The 21,151-nt window shown below is 54.7% G+C and overlaps 2 protein-coding genes across 3 annotated transcripts in view; both read right to left on the bottom strand.

The window, feature by feature from the left end:
* The window catches only part of PLXNB3 (plexin B3), a 24,985-nt gene extending 19,535 nt beyond the window's left edge, over positions 1-5,450 (bottom strand). The window contains exon 1 of the mRNA XM_040265305.1: positions 5,415-5,450. Within this exon, the coding sequence (XP_040121239.1) occupies positions 5,415-5,450 (36 nt within the window). The remainder of the gene's footprint in view (positions 1-5,414) is intronic.
* On the bottom strand, positions 5,364-21,151 carry ABCD1 (ATP binding cassette subfamily D member 1). 2 transcript variants are annotated; one of them, XM_040265481.1, is made up of 10 exons: positions 19,789-21,151; positions 16,457-16,637; positions 12,486-12,628; positions 12,211-12,379; positions 11,712-11,806; positions 9,792-9,937; positions 9,388-9,533; positions 6,974-7,058; positions 6,606-6,731; positions 5,364-6,517 (listed from the first exon to the last, which is right to left on the bottom strand). In XM_040265481.1, exons 1-10 carry the CDS (start codon positions 20,701-20,703, stop codon positions 6,310-6,312), a joined length of 2,214 nt encoding a protein of 737 aa, XP_040121415.1. In that variant the 5' UTR covers positions 20,704-21,151; the 3' UTR covers positions 5,364-6,309. The 2 variants fall into 2 exon arrangements, with proteins under 2 accessions (XP_040121415.1, XP_040121416.1); XM_040265482.1 differs by lacking the exons at positions 5,364-6,517; positions 6,606-6,731 and having other exon boundaries at positions 7,020-7,107; positions 19,789-21,115.

Here is a 21,151-nt window from a genome sequence, read left to right as displayed (position 1 = left end):
CTTCTAATTTTTCTACATTCTTGCCACTATTTGATGTTTTCTGTGTTTTTTTTAGTAGTAACCATTCTAATGGGTGTGAAGTATTTTATTGTGGTTTGATTTACCTTTCTTGATGATTAGTGATGTTGAGTATGTTTTCGTAGGCTTGTGGGCCATTTGTATATCACCTTTGGAGAAATGTCTATTCAAGTCCTTTGCACAATTTTTAATCAGGTAATTTGATCTGTTGTTGTTGAGTTGTCAGAGTTCTTTGTGTATTCTAAGTATTAACCCTTTATCAGCTATATGACATAAATATTTTCTCTCATTCTGTAGGAGGCCGTTTTACTCTGTTCATTGTGTCCTGTTACTACACATATGTCCCCAGTGTCAACTGGAGGGCAACATTACCAGTGACTCTGAAGTCCCTATATACCCTCCTCCTCCCTTGACAGAAGCAAGCACTATCCTTACTTTTCTTTGTACTTGGCCCAAATATGGATAATCCTTAAACAATATACATAGTTTGGTTTTATATTTTTGGAATTTATATAAATGGTGTCATACTGGATGTATTTTTCTGTAACTTGTTGCTTTAGTTCCATATTACATTAGTGACATGAACCCAAGTTTGAAACATATAGCTGGAGTTTATTCATTTTTATTGCTGAATATTTTTCTATCATGACTGTAACATCGTTCTCCTGTTAATGGACACCTACTTTTTTTCTTGTCTTTTGCCTGTTATAAATAAGGCAGTTGTGAATGACCTGTACACATAATCTGGTGTGTTTGTGAAAGACTTTCTATAGGATACACTCAGGAGTGACATTGTCAGGTTGTAAGTATGTACATCTTCGATTCCACTGGGGTTTAGTTGCTAAGTCGTGTCCAACCCTTGCCTGCCAGGCTCCTCTGTCCATGAGATTTTCCAGGCAATTCTACTAGATAATGCCAAATTGTTTTCCAGAGTGATTGTACTAGTTTATATCTCCCCCACAGTGTATGAGTTCTTGCTACTCCAGATCACTGCCAACACGTGGCATTGTCTGACTTTTTGTCGTTTTTCAGTTGCTAAGCCTTGATTCTTTGGGACCCCATGGACTGCAGCATACCAGGCTTCCCTGTCCTTCACTATCTTCCTGAGTGTGCTCAAACTCATGTCCAGTGACTCAGTGATGCTATCCAACCATCTCATCCTCTGTCGCCCCCTTCTCCTCTGCCTTTTTCATTTCTGTCAGTCAGTGCATGGGACTAAAACAATATCTCACTGTGGCTTTTTTTTTTGACCATGCTGTATGGTATATGGGATCTTACTTCCCCGAGCAGGGACTGAACCCACATTGCCTGCATTGGAAGCACAGTCTTAACCACTGGGCCCCTAAGGAAGTCCTCACTGTGACTTTATTTTTTTTTAAATATGTTTATTTATTTTAATTGGAGGTTAATTACTTTACAATATTGTATTGGTTTTGCCATACATCAACATGAATCCGTCACGGATGTACACGTGTTCCCCATCCTGAACCCCCCTCCCTCCTCCCTCCCCGTACCATCCCTCTGGGTCATCCCAGTGCACCAGCCCCAAGCATCCTGTACCATGCATCGAACCCGGACTGGTGATTCATTTCATATATGATATTATACATGTTTCAATGCCATTCTCCCAAATCATCCCACTCTCTCCCTCTCCCACAGAGTCCAAAAGACTGTTCTATACATCTGTGTCTCTTTTGCTGTCTCGCATACAGGGTTATCGTTATCATCTTTCTAAATTCCATATATCATTGTGACTTTAATTTGCATTTCCACAGACCTTCTTTTCTAACTCACCAGAGAGTAAAGTCAGCTCTTCTGCATGAGGTGGGACAAAGATATGAGAATCTAGCAGCTTTATATATATATATATATATATATATATATATATATATAATTTATGTATATAATTGAAATACATATGACCTAGTAGCCTCTTACACAAACTCTCAATGGATTCTCCTGTTCTCCACCCCAGCACACATACATGCAGACACACACACACACACATGCACACACACACATACATGCGCACACACACACACAGTATTTCTTCTGAGTTATCTGGTGCTTCCAATTCTTGTGGAAACCAGCCTCTGCTGCTGGCTGCCTCTCAATGCTGTTTTCAACAAAACCAAAGGCTGGTACTTTGAAATTAGTTCTGCTTTCTCAAAATACTGCAAAATTGATGGTAAGGGGATGACAAGTGAAAAAAGGAATAAATGTATCACAGAAAAGGAGTACCTTTCAGGGGCTACACAGGTGTCCACACTTCCATGCTTTATCCAGATCCTCTCATTACGTTGGCAAGGGATGTGGCAGCTGTGATTCTACCTTTTTTCCCTCCTGACATCATTTATTTGGATACCCTCTCCTTTCATTCTTGCCAGTGAAAGTGAAACTCGCTCAATTGTGTCCAACTCTTTGCGACCCCATGGACTATACACTTCATGGAATTCTCCAGTATTCTCTATAATACTAGAGTGGGTAGCCTTTCCCTTCTCCATGGTATCTTCCCAACCCAGGGATCGAACCCAGGAATCAAACCCAGGTCTCCCGCATTGCAGGCAGATTCTTTACCAGCTGAGCTACCAGGAAAGCCCGTCTTTCTTGACAGAGCCTTATCTATGTTACTAATTTCAGAGAACTTTTAGTTTTATCTTTGTTTTTTCTCAATTTCATCAACTTCTACTGTCTTTGTGAGTTCCTTCCTTTGGCTTTCTTTGAGTTTATTCTACTGCGGTTTTTCTGACTTCCTGTGTCGGGGTTCAGCTCCCTCAGGTTAAAGCTGGACGTTTCCTCATATGTCCTACTTGAGCTACATGCTGCACGTCTTCATTGTCGTGCAGTTCGAACATCTTTTAGATTTTCATTATCATTCTTCTGGACCAATAAATTATTCGGAAGTGTATTTTTAAATTTAACTGTGTAAATTTAAAATTTCAAATGTGGGAGGACTTCATTTTAGCTTTATCATCCATTTATGGGTTTATTCTATTGCAGTTTGAGAACATGCTCTGTGTGATACTCATTCTAGTATTTGTTGAGATTTGTTTTGTGGCTGAAAATGTGGGTTTTAGTAGTGTTCAAAGTGAACTTGAAGTGTGTACTCCCTAGTTTTCGTGTATCTGTTAATCAAGCTTGTTCAATTGATGCTACATTCTTCCTCCTTTTGTCTGCTTGAGCTACCAATTGGAGTGAGGGGTAGTGTGACTTACTGTGGTGAATTTACTAATTTATTAATTTTTCCTTTTCCTGCTACTTTTTTTGTTTGATGTACATTTGAGGCTCTGTCTTTAGGCAGCTACACACACATCTTCAGAATGGTTAGTGCTTCTCAATGGATTACTTCTTTAATCATTGGGCAGCAACCTCTTGAATTTCTAATAATGATTTGTGCCCTGAGGTCTACTTTGTCCAAAGTTAACTTCTTTCCATTAACTTCCTTTTGAGTGATATTCACTGGGTATGTCTCTTTCCATCGATATCAATTAGGGTTTGGTGGCAGACCACAGAACCATTCTAGCTTTGTAAGTTGAAAAAAAAAAAGTTTATTATCAAGTAGAGACAACTTGCATAATCTTTGCAAGAGACAGGGGAATGACTCCTAAACCTCTAAATTGCTAGCTCTCCCAGGATCAGGAACAACTCCTAACCTCAAATCTCAGATAAAACACAATCTGCCTCCTGTTTCCCAGATAAGAGACTAAGGCACCTCCTGCCCACGCTGCTTCTCTGCTGGCCAATGCCCCCTCAGAGGACCTCCAGCCTGGAGCTCTCAGCCAGCTGCACCCTCCTAGTGCCAACTGCCTGCTCATCACCTCCAGTCGTGCCTTCTGCCGGGGCTGCAGGCCCAGGGCCAGCAAGCAGTCATTGGGCAGAGCACCTTCTCTTTGACCTGTCCTTTCTTCAGCAGGTGCCACCCACCTGGCCACCTAACCATCACCTTGAGTCTCTCCCCACCCCTTTCCTGCCTCGGAGTTTGAGCTGTGTCACCCCCATCTGTTTATTCCTTTTTTTGGCTGCCCTGTGCGGCATGCACATGTGAGATCTTAAGTTCTCCCAAGCAGGGATTGAACCTAGGCCCTCTGCAGTGGAAGTGCAGAGCCTTCACCACCGGACTGCCAGGGAAGTCCCCCTGTTGATTTCTAATTACTCTCTAATCCATCTGGGGTTTCAGGCCTCAGCACATCCAGCCTGGGTTGTCAAGCAGTGTGCTCCTTATCTATGTCTCTCTGTATCCCTCCACCTATTATCCATCCATCCACCCATCATCATCATCAATCTATCATCTCTATTATCTATCAGTCATCCATCACTTCTACATCTTTAGGATCAGTGTCTCTATCATCTATTTTTCCAGGTACAATTCACATAAAGGCATGCCTTTTAAAGTGCATACTTTGTTGGCATTTAGCAGATGGACAGTATCTACAACCATGGCCTCTACAGATCTAGAACATTCTTATTACCCCCCAAAAGGAAAACTGAGCCCATTCAGCAGTCACTCCCCAGCTCCTGGCAGCCATCGGTCTACTTGGTAAGTGGAATAATACTCTATTGTATGGAGAGACCACATTTTGCTTGTGCATTCATCTGTTGATAGACATTCCAGTTGTTTCCACTTTGGATTACCATCAACAGTACTGTGAAGAATATTCATGTGTAAAGGTTTATGACTGAACATCTAGTTTCCATTCTCTGAGTCTAAACCTCTGAGTGGAAGTGCTGGGTCACATGGGAATTCCGTGCCCAGCTTTCCCAGACTCACCACCCTCTTGCCCACCATGGCTGCCCCGTTTCCGGCCCCACCAGCAGGGGATAAGGGCCAGGTGTGGTGTTCTTGCCTCCCTCCGCTCGGCCTCTTGAAGCAGAGCTCCCATGTTATCTCCATCCTGCTTCCAGAGTAAGTCCAAGCTCTTTAAGCAAGGCCCTGGCCCCTCCCTCCCCCCTGAGCTTGGCATGTGGCACAAGCGTCTCCCACTCCTACAAGGTCTGGAAGCCATGTCCCGCTTCCCTTGGGCTGGTTGGCTCAGGACTCTTGTTCCTCTGTGTCCCCCACCAGTCCGCTGCTTGATATCTCTCTCGAAGCTTCTCATGCATGGATCAGGCCTCAGCCCCTTCCTCTTCCCTGGCACAGGGTCCAGGGTCCTCTTTGGGCTTAAACATCATTTTTGGGAGCTATTACAGATGGCTCCTTGCTACAGCCAGGTCCAGAGGACGTGCAGGCCAGCATCTTTGGCTGCAGGTGGGCCACCAAGGTTGCCCCTCACTCAGGCCCACAGCTGCCCCTCCTGCCTCTCCCCCAACCAAGCCCCCATGTGGACAGAGAGGCTGGGAGGCAAGAGTGCACTTTCCACGGCAGGTCTTTACTGAGGAACTCAGGGAGGCTCCCTGACCCCAGGGCTGAGGGCCCAAAAGGCACACGGCGGCATGGCGGCGGTAGGGGTCTCCCTCTCAGGTCGAGGCTGCCTTTGTGGACACAGCTTCCCTGCTGACCCCTCTTTGGCACTAGACTGGGCACCACGGTGCCCTCATGCCTGGCGGTCCCAGGGTCCGTCACCCCTGGGGCCGGCCCTCCCCCATCCACACTCTGGTGGTCGGCAGTGTAGGCTGGTGGGGTGGTGGGCGGGCCAGGGGCTGGCTGACCGGGTGCTCCCGCTGGCAATGGAGATGTCTACAAACAGGAATCCAATAAATTAGCCTGGAGAAGCGGGGAGGGACGGGGCTACATTCTTATTATGGCTCGGTAGGAAAAGCTGTGCAATTCTTTTCCTCGTGGATTCTACAGAGTGACGGGTGGCAGGGGGGCCACGAATGAGGGGCTGTGCCTCATTCTGAGGGTCTCACTTGGCTGTTTCTATGGCAAAAAGGGCATCCCACGGGATGGGAGCCTTGCTGGGTCCCTGGGATGATGGCAATAGAGGCATGGACCATGATGTCTCCGAGGGACTGCAAAGCCAAGAGTGATGAGCTGCAGCCTTGGGAGATGCTGCCTGGCAAACCCCAGGGCTCCAAGGCCTAGGCTGCTGCTGGCAGCAGGGTGCGCCTCTGGCTGCTCTCCCTTCCCCTCGCTCAGGTCCCCAGGAAGGGGGCACGGGTTTTGTGGGTGGTCCCCTGGGAGGCCCGAGAGGATGGTGAAGCATGCGGTGGGAGGCAGGGGGGGTGGGGAGGGTGGGGGGGTGGGCATGGGGCCGGGTTGCGCAGGCGCTCTGTCTCCTTCATGTGATCCGAGGGTTGGGGTGGGGGTGGAGGGGGGCCAAGGGCCAAGTAAGAGAGAGCCAGGGCCCTTGGTCAAGTGGCAGCGCCCTGGTTGGCCCCAGGGCCCTGGCCCAGGATCTGGCAGAGCTCCTGGAGGCGCCGCTGCATCTTGGGGATGCCCGCCAGCTGCTGCTCGAGCCGCTGCTTCTCCTCAGTCAGGCTCAGGCGGGCAGCCGAGTCCAGTTTCTCGAACTTCCAGCCGCCTTCCCCATCGAACTGCAGCAAGTGGGTGTGGTACTTCCTGTGTCAGGAGAGGGACCGGGAGGAAGCACTCAGTGGGCTGCCAGGACCCTTGGCCGGAGTCCTGTGGGAAGGGAGGGCACACCTACCACAGGGAGGGTCGGTGGGTGATGGAAAGCAGCGCGATGCCTGCGTCCTTGGCCGCCTGGAAGATCTTCCCTTCCACGTCGATGCTCACGGCGCTGGTACACTCATCCAGGAGAGCGTACTTGGGCCTTGGGGGTGTGGCCATGTGGGTGAGGCTGCGGGCCTCCGGGGCCAATGCCCCAGGCTGGTCCCAGCCCCTCAGGTGGAGGCGGGGAGCCTGACCCCCAGTCCTGCCAGGCCCCCAGGGCTGAGGCGGGCCTCCAAGCAGTTCTGCTCTCCCTGCTTCAGGAGGTCCCAGGGAAAGAGGGTCGGGGAAGTCCCGGTGCCCGAGGGAGCCCATGTACCCAGGACTGGGAGGCTGGCAGCTCACCTGTGGTAGAACATGCGGGCCATGCCAACTCTCTGCTTCTCGCCCCCCGACAGGACGTCTTTCCAGTCGCACACGGCCTCCCAACCTGGCACAGGACAAGGGTTGACGTTCAGTTCAAGAGGGCTGGGCAGCATCTGCAGAAGGACCCGGGCATGGTGGGTGTGGTGGGAAGGCTTGGGGTTGCACAGAGGGCTACAGACACAAGTGAGAGCAGAATACGGCAGGGAAAGGTCGGCCACTGGGAATGTCTGTGGACACTGTATTAGTCCAAAAGGACTCGGTCCAGATTTACACAGATTTCCTCCAATAGACACCGGGCAGTCCTCACCTGCAGGCCCTGAGGATGCCACCCACCGCATGTGGACACTGAGTCTTCTTAGGACTGGTGAAGTTAAAGGGAGGTCACGAGGGTGGTCCTAATCCAATAGTACTGTGTCCTTATAAAAGGGGACACTTGGAGATGCAGACACGCACGGAGGAAAGATGACGTGAAGACACAGGACGCAGACGGCCTCTCCTATTCCAGGAGAGGCCTGGAACACACCCTAGCTCATGGCCAGCAGGAGGAACCGACCTTGCCCATGCCTGGATCATGGACATCCGGCCTCCATGATTGGGAGACAATACATTTCTGTTGTTTGCCCCACCCAGTCTCTAGTGCCAGCAAAATCACATAGGAGCTAACGGGGCTAATGAAGTGCCAGTGGGCAGCAGTCAAGGCAGAGCCCCAAGAATGGCTCTGGGGGTCTCTCTGGAAACCTTCTCACCCACTGGGATGAGGCCTGTGTGTCCTGGTGTGAAGCATGTCAGCAAGGCTCAGGAGAGTTCCTTGGATGAGGAGGGAAGTGGGTGATTCATGAGAAACGCCTCCTGGCTTGCTCCCTCCACTGTCTTTCCAGAGAACTAGAACTTTCAGTAGGGCATGTGGCCACCCACAAAAAAAAAAAAAAAAAAACCCACCTCAATGCCCAAGTTGCCCCGATGGGAGGTTTAACCACAGAATTGAATCCTGGCCAATGGGGTGTAAGTTTAAGTGTTACACATGTGGCAGCTTCTGAAACTTTCTTTAAAAGACAGTGATTGCCCCCACCTCACCTCTATCCTATGGCCCAGGATATGTGATGTGATAGCATCCACTGTGGACTGCGAAGTGACCTCAGGAATGGAGACCACATACAGCAGTGACCCAGGGGCCTTTATGGGATGGGGCAATCCCCGCCAACTGTGGCCTGACTTCCTCAGGACTTCTATGTCCTAGTAAGATAAACTTGTAAATGATCTGAGCCACTGTTGGTGGGTAGTTCTGTTACTTACTCACAGCTGAACTCAATGCTAACGGGGTGTAACAGCCAGCCTCGGGGACCCCAGGCACTCAGGGGCACATGTGGAGCCCAGGTGGAGGGGAGAGCTCCCAGGGTGAGCAAAAGGGGCCCCAGCAGGCCAGGAGGAAGTGAAGTGAAATGAAGTCGCTCAGTCGTGGCCAGCTCTTTGTGACCCCATGGACTGGAGCCTACCAGGTTCCTCTGTCCATGGGATTTTCCAGGCAAGAATACTGGAGTGGGTGGCCATTTCCTTCTCCAGGAGATCTTCCCGACCCAGGGATCAAACCCGGGTCTCCTCATTGCCAGGAGGAAGCTGAGGATAAAGCTTTTCAGGGATCATGGCAACCAGGGGCCCCAGAAGAGCCGGCCCATTGAATCCACTGTCTGTGGCCCCTTTCTGCACAGGCGATGATACCTGTCAGCCCTGAGCTTGAGACTAGCACCTGCCCCTTCTACAGGTGGAGGGCATGTCCAGAGGTCAGGTTTGGCTCAAAGTTAAGCTGTCCCTCAGTGGCCAAGGCAAGACTCTGACTTCTATCATTCGGCTTTCAGTATAGAAATCCCAAAGTTGGCAGTTGGGGCACCCTACCCTCCTCTGGGCACCGTGGGCATTTAAAGATCAACCTGAGAGGCCCCCAAGTACTGGCCTGTCCCTCCTTCCTGTGGTCTCTTCCCAGGGGACACAGCCCCAGGCTGGAGGTAGACACATGGGAGGGCAGGCGTCCCCTCCACCTCCACTGTCGCCATGCACATGCCAGGCTGCCCTGCCCACACCTGGGCTCCATCCTCTCACTGAAATGCCTAACGTACCTGTGCATTCCCTGCCTGGCCCGAGGGGGCCTTGCCTGCCCCTGAGCCCACCGCCTGGAGACAGTGCCCCTCTGGATGCCCCTGCCAGGGTTGGCTCCCTTCCACGCTCAGGCAGTCTGGAGTTGCATGCTTCCTGTGGGTCCTCCACCGGGGTGAGGCTCTCCCAACTCCACTGCACTCTGGACTCCTGCACGTTGCTTGGGGTCATCTTCACCCCGGGGTGGGGGAGGCTAGGAGGGAGGCAGGGGCGGCACTGGTGGGTGGGGATGCCCCTTCCCCTACCTCCTTCCCGCTGCAAGATGTGGTTCAAGTGCACGATGTCCAGGATGCCTTCCAGATGCTCCTCAGAATAGCCCTTCCGGCGCATGTCTTCCACCGAGTCGGGGTAGATCACCTGGTCGCGCAAGGAGCCCACGGACATGTAGGGCCTGCAGGAGAGCCAGGTGGCCATGGAGGCAAGGCTGGCACCTCGGTGGGGGGGACCGATTGGAGGGTGGCACACCCACCCCCTGGCAGACTCAGACACACTCATGTGTGCACACGTGCCCCATGGCAGTGAGGCTTCTGGGCCAGCGGGTTGCGGTGGGGGACTGGCAGGTGGAGGTGCGCAGCCCCTCTGACCCCAGGGGCAGCCTATTGTCGCCCTCTGCCCCCTTGGATCAGAGTGGGCAGGGGGTGCCGCTCACCTCTGGGGGATGTAGAACATGCGCTGGGGTGGGGGCTTGTAGAGCACGCCGCCGTATGTGGGCCACAGCCCGCCCAGGATCCGGAACAGGGAGCTCTTGCCGCACCCGTTGGGGCCAGTGATGAGCAGGTGCATGCCTTCTTCCACCTGTGGGGGCGGCAGGCAGCTGTGGGCATGGCCGAGGCCCCCTCCCCTCACCTGTGGCTGACCTGCCGGCCTCAGAGAACACCCTGAACCTGGCCCACACCCACCCTCCATCTCTGGCTGCGGCATGGCAGAGCCCCTGGGGCAGGCTCTGGGGTTCAGCTGCAGGGCCCTGGCTTGTCCCCGACGCACGCCAGAGACCACGGGGACAGCAGGACAGCCTGTCCTGCCACGGCCCAGCAAACAGTCAGCGGTGCCCCCCAGCACACCCGGAGGCCATGTGGGCAGCAAGTGCTTCGGGCTCCACAAAGAGCTTGACATCTGCTGATCTGGAGACATCTGGAGGGTGCGGCTGTCTGCAGGGTGGGGGACGGCACTGAAGGCACAGCTCCCCAATCCCCGCTCCTCACCACCACCTTGTGTGATTTCACCACCACCTTGTGTGATTTCACCGCAACACCCCAGGCCTTCCAGCTAGGGCGGTCCTCTCACCATCCCAGAGCATGTGTCCCAGGCGGTCTCCCTCGCCCCCTTCCCTGAACCTCTGCTATCGCCCTTCTTACCCCATCACCTGGCTGAACAGAGCCAGGGGATCCCCGTCCCTAACCTAACCAGAGCCCAACTCCACCAGTGGCTCTGCCAGGATGGAGCTCTTTCTCAGCCCCCGGCCCCGCCTCTCTCGCCTCACCTCACCTTCTTTTTTTTTTTTTTTTTTTGTTTTGTTTTGTTTTGTTTTGTTTTTGTCCAGTTCCAACTGTTGCTTCCTGACTTGCATACAGGTTTCTCAATCACCTCACCTTCTAACTAGCTGCCCACCTGGGCTTCCCCTGAGCCTGCCTGGCAACCGTTCAACCTGGATAAACTGGCCGTCAGTGGCACCCCAACCTCCCAAAGATGACTACTCCCAGGGGTAATGGCGATCATACCACTGCTCTATGCCCAGCCTCTAGCTGGCAGCCTGCCCACCTGCCCAGAGGCTCCTGGGTGAAGCTTCATGTGACTTCTCTGCCCCCAGAGCTGGTGAGCTGTGGTTCTTGCTGAAACTGGAGAGCCATCTGACCCAGGCTCTTTGTGACCCTTAAGGGCTTCCCTGATTTACCTCTGGTTTACATTGCCCAGCCTGGAGCTCAGGGAACATTAGGTGAACGAATGAATGACTCCCATCCCCAGAATGCCCCTTTAGTCCATCACTCCGTCCAAAGCCCTGGCTAGGCACACGGGTGACTGGTGGCTCTTGGCCCCCAGGGAGTCCTGTCCACAGACAGCCTGCATCATGGATGAGAGCTCTCCCAAGGGGCCAGGCCATGCCCACCACCTACCTGCCTTGGGGGCCTCTCGCAGCAGATACGTGGGACAGCATGCCCAGGTTGGTGGAAGAGCTTCCACCAACCTGGGAACAGAGTTGGACCAGAGTCCCCAAGTCCTGGGCTTCTCAGGGATGGGGCGGGGTGTGGGGTGCTGGCAACAATATGGCCAGGAACCTATGGGTGACTCTTGCCCAATCCTGGTAATCACAAGGCTCTTTTATCAGCTCTGACTCCACTGCCCCAGAACTAATAAGTAGACACATTGCTCTTTCACCTTCAGCTTCAGTTGCCTGCCACGTAGACCTGGGGTCAATGGCTACTGACAACACAAGGCAGGATGACCAGGCTGGGTCCTAGGGCTGAGACTTGCAGGTGCCTTGCAGGTGCAGAAGGCCAGGCCCAGGGCCTCAGGGTTGGCTTCAGCCCCGCCCGAGCTTCTGGGCTGGTGCTCGGCTGTGCCTTCTACTTACCCTGATGTTGAGACTGGCCACCACCACCTCCCCAGTGGGCGTGATAATGGGGATATTCTCACACACGATGCCCTGTTCCACATCCACCACTTGGCCTGGAGAGAGGGCGTGAGGCAGAGAGAGGGGGGCGGAGTGCTCCCCCATCTTCTGCTGGCTTCCATGGGTCCCCACCTCCCGGCAGCCCGCCAGTGTGTGGCTTTACCATGCACCCCTTGCTGTGCTCAGGGCTGGGGAGAGGGACAGTGTCTGCTCCTACCCTGCAGTGCCCCCCACCGCCAGCTCTAATGCTTGGGGCCTCTTCCACAGCATGCCCTCCAGCCCCTACTCCACTCAGGGGCCACCCTCCACCTCTTTTGCAAAGAGAAATCCTGGCCAGGGCTACTGCTCTGGGAAGGAGGGCAGTAGGGACCACAGCTTGCCCGGGAAGCCCTCCAGGGCACACTAGGCAGTGGTGGGAGGGCCGGGACCCGTGGGGCCTCTTTGGGGAGGGCAACCTTACCTCGGATCTGCAGGGGCCCCTCCACGCGGACACCAGACCTCATGACGGCTCCAGACCCTGCCTGCATATCCTCCAGCTCCCCGGGCCTCTTGAAACGGCACTGCTGGACATCTTCAAACACCTGGAACATCTCGTAGACCCTGGCTGTGTAGCCAGCCAGCTCTGTGACCTGCAGAGAGGGTGGTCCTGGCTTAGCCTCTGCCATCAGGGGTGGAGGGGAGAGGGCACAAATGGGGTTGGGGGAGGGCCGGGGCATGGCCTGGACCGGGGGCTACCTCCTTGTAGGATGACATGACCCGCTCGATGGCATCTGCGGCAGCGGTGAGGAGGTTGCGGGCGATGGTGAAGGCTTCCGTGCGCTCGCTCACCAGTTCCCCCTCCTTCATCGCTCGGGCTGCCTTCTTCACCGTCTCTGAGTCTGCAGAGCATGGTGGGAGTGGGGGGGGGGGGGGGGGAGGGGGCAAGGACAGTGGAAAATCAAAACTGACCCACTAGGGGAGAGAGGAAGTCCCTCTAGCACATGGTGCTTGGATAACCGGGTCTCCATGTGCCAAAGACGAACCTCGACCTTACACAACACACAAAAAACAAACTCAAAGAGGAGCCCTGGCCTGCACACAGAGCGGAGACTACGTAACTCTTAGAAGAAAGCACTTCGGCATTAGGTACGGCTCCTTGAATAGGACACCAAAAGCAAAACAGAGAAGGGAGCTTCATCGAAGAGAAAAAGTTGGGGGCACCAAAGTAAATCATCCACAAAGTGAAAACACAGCTTATGGACTGGAAGAAAGTATCTGCAAATCATGAATCTGATAAGGGCCTAGGTCCCAGAATACATAAAGAACTTTGTCAATTCAATAGTAAGGAGATAAACAACCCAATCAAACAGTGGGCAAAGGATCTAAATAGACGTTTCCATCTTAAGATACACAGATGGCAAATAAACATGTGAAAAAATGTTGATAGACCCCGTTTTACCCTCATCTCTCCCCTTGATGGTGTATTCTCTGGCCATCCTCAATGCCACTATTTCTCTAAAGGAGCCCGCTCCTGTCTTGACTTGCTTTTTTCTTTTCTGTCTCAGTTGAGACCTTATGGTTGCCCAGTGCAACTCTCTTTTGTCCATGGCTTTGACTCTCTTGATCCTAGGGTCCCCTAGAAGAGCAAGGCTTTTATACAAGGAATGTTCTCTAAATGGTGATGGGAAGCAAAACAGGCTGACTCTGAAGGTTAACTCTATCCATGGGCATAAACGGTTCTGAGCCAGGAGCCCTCAAGGATATGATGGTGAGGGTGGGGTAGGAAGGGGCAGAAAGGTTAGGGCAGGTACAATAGGGGGTAGACAATGCTGGACCACTGGCCAGAGCACCAGGAATCCAGGGCACTGGGCAGGGGAGGGGACTGGCGATTCTGAGAGTCTAAGATCCCAGACCTTCCTTCCAACCGTGGTCCTAGGCAGGGCGGGGGAGGGGGGAACACAAACCATCTTTGTCGTGAGAGCTTGAAAGGGACTGCACACAAAGGGCAAGGGTCTGCAGGGACCCTGGCAACAGCGGGTACCTCCTTGGAGACAGCATAACCCTCTGCCACTTTCCTCAGTGCCTGCAGCTAGACACTCGATAGCTATTCCTGGCCAGGTGGCCCCTCCCCGGCCTTCTAGCTTGGAGGTGCCGGCAGGCCAGAAGGTCAAAGTTAGCTACATCTGTTTCCCCTGATGATCGCCTGCCTCCTTACCTCATTCCCAGTGCTCTCCAGTTTGCAGTTACTGGAGACACAGCAGGGACAAAACAGATACACCTCTGACTTCCTTGAGTCTGGCCACGAAGGTGGGCACAGGAGCTGAGGCCTCTGAATCGCCCACAAAGCCCAACACAGCAGAGGCTCCAGAAAGTCCTAGGCCTGCACAGGAGGGAAGTGGCCGCAGGCGCTTCCTCCCAGAAACCGCAGGTTGGTTTCCTCCTGGGTCCCTTCCCATGCTCCTGGCCTAAATCAAGGCCACCCCTTGAATAGGTCCATTGGTGGAAACAACGACCGCCTCCAACTAGATCTTTCCTCTTGGCAGAGAGAGACAGCTGAGGGTACGGAAGCCCCAAGAGAGAGGCACCGATATGGAGAGAGTGAGAGACGCTTCTGGTTCTGGAATGTGCGCGTCAGGCTCACTCTCTTTACCCAACCCTCTAACTACCCAACTGCACAAGATACAACACCTTTTCCATCGGAGCTGTGCTTGCAGGAAAGCGAGGGAAATTCCCAGGAGCGAGAAGAGAAGCTAGCAGCTAGTGCTCCTGTGATATCCCTGGAAACAGAGATGGGAGCTCTTGTCACAAAGCCAGGGCTCAAGATGCAAGGTCTCCTCTCTGAACTGGTGATTATGTGTCTAGGGCTCAAATTAATATCACTTCCAAGTTCAGGAACCCCTCTACCCCAAGTGGAGAAGTTAACAGGAAATGGCCTCCAAACGGTTCATTACCTGGGAGCTCAGCTAAAACCAAAGCCAATGAGTGCTCTGGGGAATCCTACCCTCCAGTGCTTGCTAAGCCCACAAGGACCTTGAGCAAAGAAGACCGGAAGCTGGAAGATGAAATTGGCTTAGACTCTCAAGAATTTAGACGACCAAATGGCTGGATAAATAGTGAAGTGGTTCAGTCGTGTCTGACTCTTTGTGACCCCATGGACTGTAGCCTACCAGGCTCCTCCGTCATCCCATGGGATTTTCCAGGCAAGAGTACCGGAGTGGGTTGCCATTTCCTTCTCCAGGGGGATCTTCCTGACCCAGGGATTGAACCCAGGTCTCGAATGGCTGGATAGAGACCTTGGAATAAGCATGATCAGTATGGTAGCTGGCCAAAAAGGGGCAGTCAGAGAGACAAGAAAAGCAGACACAAACACAGCTTGAAATTTCTATTTTCAAATGTCTGTTTAAAAGAGAATCAAGTAGAACTTTACAGAAACATCATTGAAAATTAAAATAATTCAAATTAGATGCAGCCAAAGAGAAAACTAGCCAATGAGTGAGCAGGAAAATCGGAAGACCCCTCCCAGAATTTAGCACAGACAGTGCGAGGTGGGGAAGGGGGCAGACAGAGGCCAGAAGGAAAGAGCACAAAGGACGAGAGAGGAATTCATTCAGTTCATCCAAATATTTGAAAAGGGAACAGCTGAGAACTTTCCATGATGGAAGCAATCTGAGTGACGGAACAGTCTGGATATTCACGGGACATACAAGAAGTTTCAAGCAGAATAAATGGAAACACACGGGTAAACACCTCCCAGAGAAACTGCAGAGAAAAAGTCTAACCAGGGAGACCACAGCTGAGAGCAGTTAAGCTGATGGCAGGTTTTCCAATAGAGGCAATGGGATGTTGTCAGCGGGCTAAAGAGAGACCAACGGACCACCTCAACTTCCTCATCCAACTAAACTTCAGTTGTGCGGGGGAGGGTAAAACAAAGACATTTTCAGGTAACAAAATATTCTCAAAGCTCCCTTGACAAAAGCCTCATGGTAAGAACTTCTGAAGGATGTCTGTCCGAAGGAGGGTTACTGGCCTGTAGGGAAGGGCTTTCCTAGAGAAAACTGCAGAGAAAGAGAACCAAAAAAAGCAGAAACTCACGGGCGAATCTGAACATGCAGTGACCCGATAAAGCCATGGCAAACTTGATGGTGGGCTGGTCCTCCAAAGTATGGTAAGCAAGGGCTGGGATGAGGAGGAGCTATTGGTTAACCCAGACTTTTCTCAAGTATGCACATTAACTTTTGAAGGGCAACCACGAAGACTGCAAATAGAATGAATTCCTTGCAAACTGGTAGAGGAACAAACTGGGAATCCTTCACAGTCCCCCAGGCCTCAAGCAAGAGGGTCCTGCCCTTGACAACCTGCAAGAGCTATTGCGGGCATGGGAAAGCCCAGGTTTGAGCCAGAAAGGGGTTCCTTGAACATACTTCTCCATCTTCCCACTGCCAAGATGGGTCAAGACAGGGCCAGATGGGCAACTGTGCAGATGCCTGTTGAAGGGTGTTCCTGAACTGCTATCCTTGGGCTTGGCTGAGTGGGACCAAGAAGCGTGAGATACTGTAAGGGGGACCCACATGTAGAGTGGCAGAGAGGAGCTCTGGGAGGGTGTGACCTCGGACGTTTCCTGAGGGTGCCAGCTGGGGTCCCCAGCAGTAGAAGAGGCAGGTGGGCCAGCTGGGCACTGGGCCCTCCCAAGCCTAGCCCAGTGGTCCAGAAGGCCGGCCCCCTCTCACCTGACTCTGAGTAGCCAGTGGCAGTGATGATGGGGACAGCCACCATAAGCAAGCCTGAGGCGCTCCACACGTACTTCATGAGGAACTGCTCCAGCATGACATACCACAGGCGTTCCAGCAGAATGAGGTTGATCTGGGAAGCCAGGTCCTGGTAGGAGTGCTGCAGAAGGGCCAGCTCCACCTGTGGGAAAGGGGTGCCGGAGACCCAGAGGCGTGGCAGTCAGTCCACTGGGGCAACAGCGAGCATCCCTGAGTGCCAGGCTACACAGGCCATGGCATTCAAAGGCCATGACGGGGCTGAGAGCCGGGGCTTAGGACTGGGCCATGCTTGATGAGTCAAAGCATTGTTTACCAGAATTGGCTTTGCTTAATGGCTCAGCCTACCTGGTCCAAATGCCATACCTCTTGCCACCTCCAGGCTGTGTGAGCTGGAGCAGGTCACTTTCCCTGTCTGGGCTACCATGGACAGGGGGACAGGTCTCAAACTCAGGAGAGGTATGGCATAGACAATGCAGAGCTGGGGTACAATGGCAGTGAAGGGGCTCACCCCCTCATTTCTGAGGCTCCCACCCCCTTTCCACTGTCTCTTCAGTTGGGATGCTCACCATGCCCCCTCTCTGCCCCAGAGTTTTTCAACACGGGCTGAGGGCAGCCACCTTGCCCATTTCTTTGAGCAACTGCCGAGGGGTCACCCTGAAAGAAGCGGAGGGGAGTGCAGGAAACGCAAAGGCAATAGCTGGTTTCGAAGAACGTGCTTCGGTCATCTCTACCTTCACAGGCCCTGGCCTCCCTCTCCTTTCCCACAGTTGCTCTGGGTGACAAACTTGCACTGTGTCCTCCCATTGTGACCGGCAGGGCACACTCCCAAGCAAGCTCGTTCAGGCATCACCCCCAGTGGACAGCCCCACACCCAAGCCAGCTGAGGACGCCAGCCCGCCAGCCAGGCCACGAGGGGACCTGCCCTGCTTGCTTGTGCCCTGGCCACCACTTGCCATCTCAGGAGAAAGAGTGGGCGAGAAACAGGCTCTCTGGGACAGCAGCAGTTAGATGGGCTGGAGTGGCCAAGAAGCAGTCGCAGCAAGGTGGCCATTGGGTCCTGGATGGCTTGGTAGGGGCGCCTGCTCTGATCCTGTCTCCCTACCCAACGGACAAGAGCTGCCCAGCCTGGAATAGTTTCCTTTGCCAATTCACCATGTTATAGCTGACTCTTGACTTGATTCTCACCACATCCCATTGTATGTGTATTCTCCTGTTGGTGGTAGCCCAGACAGGCAAAGTGACCTGCTCCAGTTCACACAGCCTGGAGGTGGCAAACCATATGGCATTTGGACCAGGTAGGCTGAGCCATTAAACAAAGCCAATTCTTGTGAACGATGCTTTGACTTATTAAGAAAGTCTACCCGTGCTCAGGCTAATAAGAGGTTGGATGTGTTGGTATGAGCCCGTCTAATAACCCTTCTGTGGAGAAGGAAATGGCAACCCACTCCAGTATGCCTGCCTGGAAAATCCCATGGACTGAGGAGCCTACCTACAGTTCATGGGGTCGCCAAGAGTTGGACATGACTGAGCAACTTCATTTCACTTTTCACTTTCATACACTGGAGAAGGAAATGGCAACCCACTCCAGTATTTTTGCCTGGAGAATCCCAGGGACAGAGGAGCCTGGTAGGCTGCCATCTATGGGATCGCACAGAGTCGAACACAGCTGAAGCGATTTAGCAGCAGCAGCAGCAGCAATAACCCTTCTCCTTGACATCCCAGGAATAGCAAAATACTCGGCGGTCTGCCCTACAGTCAGCCAGCTACCTCTGCCCCAGCCTGCTAATCTGAGCCTGGGCTGAGCCACGTGCCCGCACAGTGAGGGCAATCAAGCCACCCATGAAGGCCCATCACATCACACAGCCCTTTGCCCGGGGCCTCGACAGACAGGTTGGGGACGCACATCAGGCCCCTCCCACCCCAGCCGGTGAATCTGCCCCATGAACATGCTATTTCCTGAAACTAAACCCAGAGGAAATCCTTCAAAGAGCTAGTGATTCTCCCTTCTTCCCACCTCCCCTGTCCCCAGCTAGGTCTTGGGCATCGCTTTGCCGTTCCTGAAGTGAGCACGTCTACTCTGAGCACCCTGGTGATCCAGGCTCGTGCTGGGAGCTGGCAAGAGTGCCAGCTGGGGCTGACAATGTAGCTGCGGGGAATGTGCCAAGTGCCTCACCCAAGGCCACGGCTGCCTGCCAAGACCCTGCGTCCCTGGAGCACAGGGGAGGAGGACGGGGGTTGCGGCTGCAGATCCGGCCCTTTTTCTCCTATCTGTAGCCCAGCCGGGAATGCCCCTATCTGCTCAGGGATAAGTCTTAAAAAAAAAAAAAATCAGGGACAAGCCTGCCTCCCTGCCTGATAAGATGGGCTGCAAGGTCGAGGACACAAGGCCATCTGACCTAGGGAGGATCCATGGGCCTTCAGGAGCTGGATGCCATTGTACCCCTCCCCCAGAAGCACTGGGGAACCGAAACCAGAGTCGCAGAGAACCTAGCCGGAGGCAGCTGCAACCCAGGCAGGAGGAGGGGAGGGGCCGGAGCACTGGCCTGGAGTAACCTCTCTCTCTCAGGCCCCGGCTCCTGGCCCTAGCCGGCTGGCCGCTGACCCAGCCTGCTGGGGAGCTGCACGGCTGTGACCTGGGCGGAAGGGCGGCCACACTGGGGGCAAGGTGGCCGCTGGGAGGGCAGGAAGTGCGTCCTGCTGCAGTGGCGGCTTGGGCCCCAGCACCCCCGGCTGGGGCCTCGGGGAGGCAGCCAAGCCCGCAGCCAGGCCAGCCTTTGGGCTCCGGAGGGGGGAGAAGCTTGATCTGGAGCGCTGAGATCCGATCGACACACCGAGCACTGCTGCTTGTTAACCTCCGCTTGGGCTGAGTCATGCCCATAATGCCCACTTGCCCGGCCGGACGCCGGGCTTCAAAGGGCCTGGGGGACTAGGAGGGGGCCAGACAGCTGGCTGCATCCCGTCATCCCTGCCCCCAGATGGCAGGAGCCCCTTCTCTGTTGGCTGCAGGCAAGGGGCAGGCTGGGAGCTCTTGGGTCTCCCATCACTAGGGTCCACAGCCCTAAGGCCAGGACAAGGGAGGTGGAGAGGAAGCAGAAGTGACCCAGGACAGTCTCCACCCAGCCTTCCTGCTTCTCCATTACTGTGCTGATCTGGGCTGCCCATGGCCCTGGTCGTCCCCAGCCTCCCTCTCCCATGGCCAGCCCACACCTGTGCCATCAGCCGCAGGCAGCCCCCGGCCTTCCTGCCCCAGACTCCCCCAGCCACGCGCTTTCCGGCCCCACGAGCAGCCCCACCTCATGGCCCCCGTAGAAGGCAATCTCTTCTGAGTTGGCCACCACTCGGGAGTGCATGTAGCGCAGCTCTCCCTTGCGCCGCGCCTCCTCAGCCACCAGCTCCCCAAACTTGGGCGAGAAGGCTCGCAGCACATTGGCCGTGAGGAAGACCACGAGGCCAGCGATGGCCGAGGGCCAGGCTGTGCCAGCCCCGCGGGAGCGGGCTGCTCGAACCAGGGTGTAGGTGGTCACAGCCACGTCCAGGAGCGGCTTGGTCAGGTTGGAGTAGAGGTGGGCCACGGAGGCAGCGAAGGCCACCACGTCCTCTGTCAGGGACTGGTCTGGGTTGCGAAGCCGCCCGTCCATGTTGCTGACCCGGTAGTAGGTCTGCTGGGAGAAGTAGAGGCTGTAGGCATGGGCCACCAGCCGGCTGCGGAATGCCAGGGCCAACTGGCCCTCCAGGTAGCGGATGGCACTGTTGATGAAGGTGGCAGGCAGTGCGATGAGCAGCCACTGCACGAGCTGCCAGCTGAAGGCCTGAGGGTCCTTGCGCACGATGCAGCGGGCCAGCCGGCCGTCCAGGCGGGCCACGTACACCGACAGGAAAGTCCGGCTCACCAGGGCGGCCGAGTGCAGCGCCAGCAGCCCCGTCTCCCGGCACAGGATCCTGGGGAAGAGCAGCCGCAGGAGCCACAGGAGCCGCTGCAAGAACACCTGGTTGACACCGGCCTTGGCCGCTGAGGCCACGGGGGCACCGGAGACGTCCGGTGCGGGCTCCCCATCCACCGCCGGCGCTTGAGGGTCCCTGGCAGGAGCCAGGCACTGGCGCACCAGAGGATAGAGTTTGTGGGCTCCATAGGCCATGAGGGCCAGGACCACGGCAGTACGCTTCAGCGTGGTCACCCGCGAGGTTCTGGGGGTAGAGAGTACCGTCATGTCACCTGGGCTGGACTCACGGGACCGGGACGGGTGCCTGAGGCGGCAGAGGAGGCAGGTGGCTGCAAGGGTGGTGGCTCTGACCCCGGGCTCGTTGTCTAGGCAACTGGAGACCTCGCAGTGGTCCCTGAGACTGTCGCTTTAGGCCACCCGGGTGGCGCTGGGGCCCCTGGCGCGGGTGGGCTCAGGGCCCTCCAGGGTCGCGGCCTCTTCAGGCGGCCGAAGTGGAGGAACTTGTCAGTCCCTTGGCCCTTGGGGTCAGAGCCTCTAGAGGTCTCCGGCCGAGGGCGTCTTTTTCTCTCCACCTCCTACTCCTCCTCCCCTGGTAGCGCCCCTCCCTGGGGTACCGGCCGCGTCCGTCCGCTCCACAGCCCGGCTGAAGCGACTGTGACTCCGCCACCCGCCCAGAATCCCCACCTACCCACCCACCCCTCCCCAGGGGCGAGTC

Source organism: Oryx dammah, unplaced genomic scaffold (genome assembly GCF_014754425.2).
Source record: "Oryx dammah isolate SB20612 unplaced genomic scaffold, SCBI_Odam_1.1 HiC_scaffold_23, whole genome shotgun sequence".
NCBI lineage: Eukaryota > Metazoa > Chordata > Mammalia > Artiodactyla > Bovidae > Oryx > Oryx dammah.
The sequence above is the reverse complement of the archived record's forward strand: the minus strand, read 5'-3'. Positions and strand labels throughout refer to the sequence as shown.